The sequence below is a fragment of the Gavialis gangeticus genome, unplaced genomic scaffold (assembly GCF_001723915.1).
Source record: "Gavialis gangeticus isolate Ggan-Ray unplaced genomic scaffold, GavGan_comp1, whole genome shotgun sequence".
Taxonomy (NCBI): domain Eukaryota; kingdom Metazoa; phylum Chordata; order Crocodylia; family Gavialidae; genus Gavialis; species Gavialis gangeticus.
In genome coordinates, this window is record NW_017728959.1 from 1,920,361 (window position 1) to 1,929,697 (window position 9,337).

At 45.4% G+C, this 9,337-nt stretch overlaps 1 protein-coding gene across 4 annotated transcripts in view; it reads left to right on the forward strand.

Annotated features, from left to right (window-relative positions):
* HIP1 (huntingtin interacting protein 1) overlaps nt 1-9,337 on the forward strand; it is a 205,368-nt gene that overhangs the window by 108,161 nt on the left and 87,870 nt on the right. For all 4 annotated transcript variants that reach the window (XM_019508843.1, XM_019508920.1, XM_019509085.1 and 1 more), the window contains exons 3-4: nt 1,121-1,263; nt 4,705-4,761. In XM_019508843.1, coding sequence (XP_019364388.1) covers nt 1,121-1,263; nt 4,705-4,761 — 200 coding nt within the window. The remainder of the gene's footprint in view (nt 1-1,120; nt 1,264-4,704; nt 4,762-9,337) is intronic.

Here is a 9,337-nt window from a genome sequence, read left to right on the forward strand (position 1 = left end):
CCCCCCCCCCCCCGAACCTGCTGCCAGTCCAGGCCTGCTCCACCTCAGATCAAAGTGCTGTTCTGGGCACACATGTGAATGCTATGCCTAGGAGCAGTGTACTGTGGTTTAAGCAGCTCTGGAGTTTATCCCTTCACATTAATTGCACATGTAGATGTTCCCACTGTGCCCAATCTGTGTGCTTGGCTACCCTGTCTGCAGTCACTGCTAGTGTTTAGTAGTTCCAACTACTGAACAGCCTTTCTTCCCCAAGCCAGGAGCAGTGCCAAGGAACACTACTCCCCAGCATTCTTTTGTTGTCTAGCAAATAGTTGCATAACCTATATGCAACCTCCAGCATATAATTGACCCCTGCATTCTTTCTTGCCCATGGCAGGGGGTCAGGCTCGATGATCTGCTCAGGTCCCTTCCGACCCTACCAACTATGAAATTATGAAACTTAGTGATGAAGTGTCATGTAGTTCCTTTGGGGACTATTCCATATAGAGCGGGGGTTAGCAACATTTTTTGGCAGAGTGCCAAAAACATCTGCAGCCTTGACTTGTAAGATGTTGGCATGCCAGGGGAAGATGGCAGGGAGCTGCAAGGGGCCCAATCCTTGTTTTGGCAGCACAGCCTCAGCCCCCTTCTCCTTCTCTGCTGTCCACACCAAGGCGTGCCAACAAGATGCCTTTGCCATGCTCAACTGATGAGAGATGAAATGAATAAATGGCAGATGCAAGGAAGGGGATTGAGTTTCTGGACAACTACAATGATGACAGGAGGGAGAAAATTGCCAAAAGAAAGGAGCAGTTGCAGATTTCAGAGGCTTCACCAGTTGCACTGGGTTTGGAGGCACGTCCCAGGTGGTGGCTTGAAAAGATTCAGCTGCCTTTTTTTCCCCCACCAGACAAGTCATGTATACTCCAGGTCCCTGTTGCCATATTGCTGACACACAGCCTTCTCAGTGCCTGGCTGTAAATATCCTAGCAGGGAGTTCTTGACTGTTCACTGCAAGGCTTGCTAAGGACTTTGGGGTTTAGAATATTAACAGAGCAGTGTCTTTGCCAAGTAAGCTCACTTTTATGTACTGTGCACTCTGAATTATATGGACTGGATTTTTCTTAGCACTGTCTTTCACCATGCATCCTGGGAACTCACCATGAGAAAGGAGCTCAGACCTTCTGGTGCGTTGTCAATCGGCTGCCCCTCTCCAGCAATGCTGTACTCTGTTGGAAATTCTGCCACGTGTTCCACAAGCTCCTCCGCGATGGACACCCAAATGTAAGTCCACTTTCTACCACTGTAGGAAGCAGGAATACTAAGACTGCTTCTGACATACTTTCAGCCATTATCACAGGTGAGGAAGAGGATGACCTTGCAGGGCAATCATAGTGTTGCCAGTTCTTGTAGATCATGTCTAGTAATACTTGATGTTTTTTCTAAAGTCTCAGCTCCAGAGATGTGATAGTCTTAGCCTTTTTGAGTGGAATATTTGTTGAGAATCTGAAAAGAAAGAATAAAAGATCAGGAAAGCTCATAAAAGACCTAAATTTTAGTTTACCTGTTTTTTTTTTACTTCAGGATTTTAAACCAGCTTTAGGATTTTTGATCACTTGAGGCTGTAATTCTGTATTTATCAAAAAGAGGGAGAAATGGGCAGGTTTGGGGAAGGAGAATAAGCCCTGTTTTATTGTTTCCATTCCCCATCCTGGGCCTTCTGAACTCCTATACACCACACACATTTTACACCTTTCCTATCCTATTTTGAAAAAGCTGTTAAGTGCCAGTATTACTGCCCTAACAATGGCTGATGGCTAGAAAATGGTATTTAGTAGAGTTGCACTGATACATCGGTCCAATATCAAATCAGTACCAATATGAAGAAAATTGTCTATGTGGGATATCAGCCCTATGGGGCCAGTAATTTGGACGATAAATGCCCGTGCTGCACACAGCCGCAGCACAACATGGAGCAGAACTGGCAGCATGGAGAGCTGCCTCCAGCTGGTAAGTCAGAAGGGGAGGGGGTAGGGAAGGGGCGTGGGGAGACAGATCAACACCCCCTGTGGTGAGAGAGGGGGCATGCGCTGCACAGCTTGGGGAGTGGGGCATGGGACAGAGTTGCAACTCATGGGGGAGGGTGGAGGCAGGGGGTCGTGTGCTCAGAGCGGGCTTCCGTGACCCTGGGAGGAGGCTGCTACCACCCCACATTTCGCCACAGTTCCAATCCCAGCCCCACACCACTGCCTGCTGCCCAACACAGCCCCGGCTGTACGCCCCACTTCCACCCAAGTGCCAAGAAAAGCCACAGCTGCACCAGGCAGCGGCACGGGGCTGGGAGCAGAGCTGTGGTGAAATTTGGGGTAGCTGCAGCAGTGCCGCCAGAGCCTGCTCCGAATCCAGCCTTCAGCGAGAAGAGCCCTTTCCCTTCCCCATCCCCTTCCACCACACCGGACTTAGCACTTGGAGGCAGCTGTATCACATATTGGATTGGTATCGGCCAATATGCCTCTTTAAATATCAGCTATTGGTATCGGCCCCCAAAATCTCTGTCAGTGCACCCCTAATATTTAGAGGTTTGCTTTTGGGAACTGGCTTATACGTAAAGTAGATATTGCATCAGAACAATGGTCCAGGGTAATGACAAGGGTTAATTGATTTTTAAAAGCCTTTTTATGGCAGAGTCTTCTTCGGGGCCCACTGTGTTTGACACAGGCAAACAGCAAGCAGACACATAGGCTGGGAATTTGAAGATATGTACCACACTATTCCATAACATGAACACTGTACCGTAACAGAGATAACGGACTCTGCTGTGTTGGCCCGGTCACAGTACCCAACTGTAGTGCTTTGGGGTTTCTGATTTTGGGGGAACTGACAAAGTTAGGAGGATAGTGGACAGAACCAGATTAGGATGTGTGCATGTGTTTGGTTTGTGAAACAAAGGAATATGCTGACAGGACAGAATGTTGACAGTATGATGACCACAGGGAGACGGACCAATCAACGATGCCTGGAAATAACGAGTCATCAGAGGGAGAGAAAGAATACAAAAGAAGTGATTTCAGAGCAGCAGAGGGCCCCTGAGAGGGGAACCCAAGGCCAACATGGCCAGAGGGCATACCACCAGCCCATCTCACCCACCCTACTGTGTTGCCTAAGTCTTTGACCCCCAAGCTGCTGACATCTGGCATTCAAGAAAGAACCTCAGGGTGAAGCTCATATACTTTCACCCTGTGACAGCTCTAGGACTGGTAGCTATAGAATTGTTTGCATTATTCTTATCTGCTATCACTGTACATCAATAAAATTCCCCTGTTATCGAGTGGAGGGGTTGTGGTCAGTCTGATGGTTTGGGTCTGCCCAAAACAAAGTATCTGGGTCATAAATCCATGCCAACAATGGCCTCCACCCACTCCTTGGTGTCTCCTCAGGCCCAGGTCTTTAGCTGATCAAGGGAAAGATGTATACTTTTTTTGTTTAACACTTTGCACAAGACAATAGAAGTGTTTAATCCATCACTTGTCTCTCCCAACCTAGAGCTGAGACCTGGAAACAGAAACAGTTCTTCCCCAGTGACTAATCTTGCGTTCGTCAGCATGCCTTATCCTTCAGCCAGTCCTCTGCTTGCTGTGGTTCCCATCTCCTCTTTGCTAGATGCTAGGGAAGCCCACTGCATAGACACATGCACTTCAAGAACACTAATTCTTTGCCTTTCTCCATCTTCTTTCACAGAATCTCAGGCACTTTCCAGACATGAACAAATTAAGCCTTCTCAGGGCTTGCCTGCACTTGGAGATTTATGAAAATAGCTATTCCAAAATAACTCTCTCCATGGATACTCTGTGTGGCAGGCAAACATCAGGGAATGTGAAGGGGGCAGGGACTTACCGTGGAAGAACTGATGCATGTTGACTGTCCATGTGCTTGCTTTCATACCACAGTGGAATCAAAACCCTTGTTTTATTGAAAGTTAACTTGCCTTAGTTTAGGTTTTACTTCCTGCAGGGTAATTATGGGCACCCAGCCACAAGAGGCCAGATTTTATTCTGCCTGTTAGGTGCCTAAGTGTAATTCTGTTCCACCCACCTTGATCCCCTGAAAAACTTAACAAAAGTTCAGTGGGTGCTCCTCCACCATGCTGCTTTTTGTGACTTAGACTGAAGGCTAAGAGGACCTGGTATTACAAAAGTAGATGAAATAATAAGATTTTCAGGGGCTCACACAGGATGGAATAGGATCACATTTAAGCACCTAATCCACAGAATAAGCTCTGCATCGGCTGCTCCATGGCAGGTCCCAGCTCTGTTCTAATTTACTGTAATTTATTCATTTGTTCATGCCCTTATTCCAGAATAAAAGTTGCCTGTGATTCTGGAAAGAGAACATCTTCACAGGAAGTTATTCCAAAACATCTATCTCTGTAAATTTCCAAGTATAGACAAGACCTCAATCTGTGTGAGCTGGGAGGTGGATTGTTGCTTCTGTTGCATGGATAGGGAAATTAAGGCATGCACATGCTGTAGCTTGCTCAGGAACAGAGCTGGGAGTAGAACCCAGAGGTGCTGTTTCTTATTTCGTGCTCTTGGTGCTAAATCAAACTCTTCTCACAAAGTAAAGCTTTTCTCTGTGATGCTAGAAGCCTGGCAGTGTGGCTGGCTTGCTAGCAAGCTCTGTCTCTCTCTTTGCCCTCTGACTGCCTCTTCTCCATTTCCCTTCCAGGTCCTAAAAGACTCTCTGAGGTACAAGAATGAGCTGATTGACATGAGCAGGATGTGGGTGAGTTGCCTTTGGGGAATTGCCTCTGTAAATGAACTGCTACTCATGGTAGGAGACAGTAGTTGGGATCCTTCCATCTAGTCAAGTGAGAACAGCAGACCTCTGACAGTGTCAGTGGAGCAGTGGCTGGAGCCTGGTTGGGGCTAGGCAGCTAGTAGCATTTCTTTTCAGCTCTCTGCCTACCCAAAGGCTACCCAGAGCATGTCTCTGCACAAGCTGTATTCAGCATAAGCCTTTATTACAAAGTGGCAGATTCAGGATGGAGTTGATGCTTCGTTATCAGCCTCCCAAGGGGAGCTGAGCCTCTGAAATGCTGCAGGAGAGAGGGGTGTACTTTCTCAGGAGGTGGGTGAAAATAGAACAGAACTTTGTCAGTAGTGTTTTGAAACCAGATCTGTATTTTACCTTCTACTCCTTGTCTTGCTGGACTTGTTTAGCCTATTAAAGGCAAACCTCTCTGGGTTGCTGAGAAGAGGGACTCAGAATAAAGGAGGCTAATAAGAGAATGAGTGGTGGCTTGGATTTATAAAGAAAAACACTTATAGTTACAGAAACTGACCACCTTGTGACTCCCACTTTTAGGGCAAAGTTGAGATGGTGGGGTAGCAAGTAAGTAAAGGGGAATGCAGCGAGGCAGGAGATGGAGAGTTGGCGGGTCACCAAGATGTGTGGAGGAAGCCTGCGTTTGCACACCCCAGGGAAAAAGGAGGGCTTTGGGTATGCTGAGCGGTGGGGGTATGCACACACTTTGGGTAGTCGATATGATGAAAATGTATCCTACCTTCTACATAGCAGAGACATCATAGAAACTGAGGGAGGAATATGGGGTGTGTTTGTGCATGGCACCACAGGAAATTGGGGAAATGCAGAGTGTTAAAATCTTTGTGGAGAGGTCTTTTCTGCTTTACTTTTGTTGTGCACTGTCTGTTAAACCCACAACTTAAGCAGCAAGCCATCAGAAACACTTCCCATGGATTTGATAGTTTGGGCAAGGGAAGTCTTCCAAGGTGGCTTTATGAAATCTGTAAAAAAACAAAACAGTAGGAATTCACTTCCTCAGAGCTTGTAAAAAAAACCCCCAGATTAAGCGGTAGGAGCACATTTTAAATAAATGGGGCAGTACACAAAGTTTAGAAACAAGACCTGTAATCGAGAAGGACCAGTGAGAATTAGTTTCAATGGAGCCCAGCCCATAAAAAATACAGGCAACCCCTGCTTAACGCAGTTTCACTTAGCACTATTTCACTATAATGCTCATTTTAAATTGATACCTGATTTCACTCAATGCTCAGCGAGTTTCATTATAACACTCTGTCGCCATCTTGGGTTATTAAAAAAACTTGCGGTCACCATCTTGGATTGTCAAACTTTTGGTTTCACTTACCCCCCATTTCACTTAATGCTTGGTTTTTCAGGAACCAATTCAGAGCGATAAGCAGGGGTTCCCTGTATTGTATGGATTCATAAAAACTCTGCACTTCTTGAAACCCCCCAAACAATGAGCAGACTATATTCTAACAGTTCAGAAGACCAGTTGCCATTACATCTGTTTCTTCATTTATTGTCCACCCAGCTTTAACTTTGCTTCCCAATGCAATTGGCAACAATTGGCTGACAAATGACTGTAAAATGCCAGTTCTTATTCTGTGGATCCATGCCCCACCCTGTAGGAGAGGGAGTTGGTTATGATTCAGTGTAACGTGTGGACCATGTGCTTTTGAACAAGTTGGTAAAGGTACCAGTTCACTCTGAATCAGTATCTGGATGGCAGATTCTATTTTGTACAGGTTTCTCATGGTTTTTTTGATCATTTTCAGTGCATCAGGGCTGGTGTTTACAATGGTTGGATGTTCTTGTGCGTCAGGCTCTCTCTCTGTCTCACTGGAGACATTAAGTGGTTTTTCGTTCATTTTGTGTGTTTATTTCTCCCAGTAAAGAGTTAGCTACAAAAAGGTTTAACAGCAGATTTCAGATAATTCAGAATCTCCGGAAGTAGAAGTCTATCTCCTACACCAAAGGAACTGCACCAATATACTCTAAACGTATTGCTGCTGAGCATTCTTGTCTGTAGTGGAAATCAAGTAAAACCCCAATTCTACAAGTCTGTTGGCTTTAATTATGGGTCTTTTGAAGGAATTGTATTTGCATTGAACCATTATTGAAGGCAGTAAGTTTTTACATTGGCATAAATGTTCCCCCAGCCCTTTATGGCTATTATGGCAGGATTGGGACCCATGGACTGAGAGACAAACAGTTCACCATGACCCACCCTTGCCCCACAGCACCCTCAATCTACAGTGATGCATGTTCTGCAAATGGGATTATCAAAAGTCATGTAGCAAACAGTATTGATTGTGTTTGGCCCTTTTGAGAAAGTGCCTGGTTTAGAAAGAAGTCATAGAAAATTAAGGCTGGGAGGGACCTCAGGAGGTCATCTAGATCAATCCCCTGCTTAAAGCAGGACCATCCCCAACTAGATCATCCCAGCTGAGGCTTTGTCTAGCTGGGTCTTAAAACACCCCCAAGGATGGAGATTCCACAACCTCTCTAGGCAACCTGTTCTAGTGCTTTAATACCCTGCTTGTGTGGAAGTTTTTCCTAATATCCAACCTAAACTTCCCTTTAGAAGATTCCCTTCTCGCTGACAAAAATATGTTCTATTCCCAAATAAAGTTCCTTAATATCCTTAAGATTTCCTCTGTTAGAGCCTTCTGAGATAGTGCAGGTTCCATTGATGGTATATGAGCTAATGTGGCTGAGAAATTTCAGAGGAAAAACCCAAGGGGTAGAAGTATGCAGGTGCTGATCAAGCTAACACCATTTAGTCCTCTGTGATTGATTTGGAATATGAAGCAAAGCTGACAGGAGAATGAAACTAGTCCACATACAGCAACTAGGGAGCAGTAGGCTTTAGGGGCAGAGGCAGGTCTGTGTCAGGCTTGGTCTGAAAAGTGACTTTCATTATTCAAACTCATTTCTTTTGACAGATTTGCTATAAAGGAGTGCAGTTAGCTTAACTGTTTCCTCTGTGGCACTGAGATGGATTCAGTAATTGCTGCTAATGGAATAAGATGGTCTGTCACCACAGATGCACCTGGATACTGTACGGGGTATAACATTCACTATGTAAGAAAGAAGAAGGGCTATTGGGAGCTGAGCCATGACCTCACCCACACAAACACCACTGCTTGCACAGGGTGGCAAGAGGAAAATGGGTGATGTGAGATAACTGTGGCTAAAATGACTCAAACAGGAAGGTTTACAAATTCAGAAAAGAGGGAAATGAAAATTGCTTCTTCATTGTCAGAGTGCATGCGCAAGCGCACATGCAGCCTGACATTTGCATGCTTAAGTTAACAGACCACAGGCAGAGACATAAAAGTGTCTTCCCTGGGGTTCAGCTTTATCCCTTGACAAGTGCCACTCATTGGATTTACATCTTGTCCAGCTGCCAGTCGTTCATTTTTATGATGTTGATCAGTGCGGAAGCAGATTCTGTGTGCTGCTTGCTAATATTCTTCTTTCTCCCTGCCTGTATAGTTGGGCTGATGTCCTCACTACCTGCCTTGGCTAGTAGTAATCCAGTCTTGTGCAAGTTACTGCCTACAGCACCATAAAGTGACCGTAACTCCTTTATTGACCCCTAGTTACAAAGGGGTTATCATCACTTCCCAGTGACAGTTCAGTCATTCCTTCCCTACACATACCTGTAAACCAGGCCTCCTATGTCACTGGAGAACTAGAAATGGTTTAGTAGTGCCATGCATATAAATGACAGGAATAATAATTCATAATTCAAGAGGAGTGACTTGTGAGCAGTAACTGTCAGGCAATGGCATCAGTTCTTCAGTAGACCTAATTACAGAGCAGAACTCATATATAAAGTCAGAATTGGCCTCAGAGGCACCCTCAGACATAAGCATGAGCCTTCTATACCCAAGAATCCAAACTGAAGTGTTAAAATTAAATGAGAGTCCAGGGTATTTAAAAAAAACTTTTCTTCTACCCAAGTGACAATAAAAGCCCAGCTGCAGAAACAGGACATTTACTCTTCCCATACTGGTATAAAGACTTAAGTTGTCAGGCTAGGGATGCAGCCTGTCCAGCAGCTAATTTAGCGGAGAATGAATTCATAACCTTGCCTGTGGGTCTCTGTGAGAGAGGACCCAGCCATATTAGTCTTTGGAATAAATAAGCTCTACATCTCACACCAGGAGTTTCCCTGCTGGGTGATGGAGGCTGGTTGCTGAAGTTTGTCCCGATTTGTAAAAGTGACAGCTTCTGAGCTATGTTGGGAGTGCAGGTTGGGTGTTAGGACCAAACTCTTCTGGCCCATAGCATCCTCCCCTCTTCCAGGATATGTATAAATGTGACAACATTCCATGTGCCAAGATGTGTCGTACCATGCAGTGAATGTTCTCCTAATATGGGGAGGGGAGAGTTTTGTAGGTCAACAGCACATGGCATGGCACATATCTAGGGGTCTACCAAATTTGTGGAGGTGGCCAACCAATTTTGTGAGCAGATCACAGGGCTACCCACCATATTTGTGGACTGAGCATGGTGCCCCCCCCCC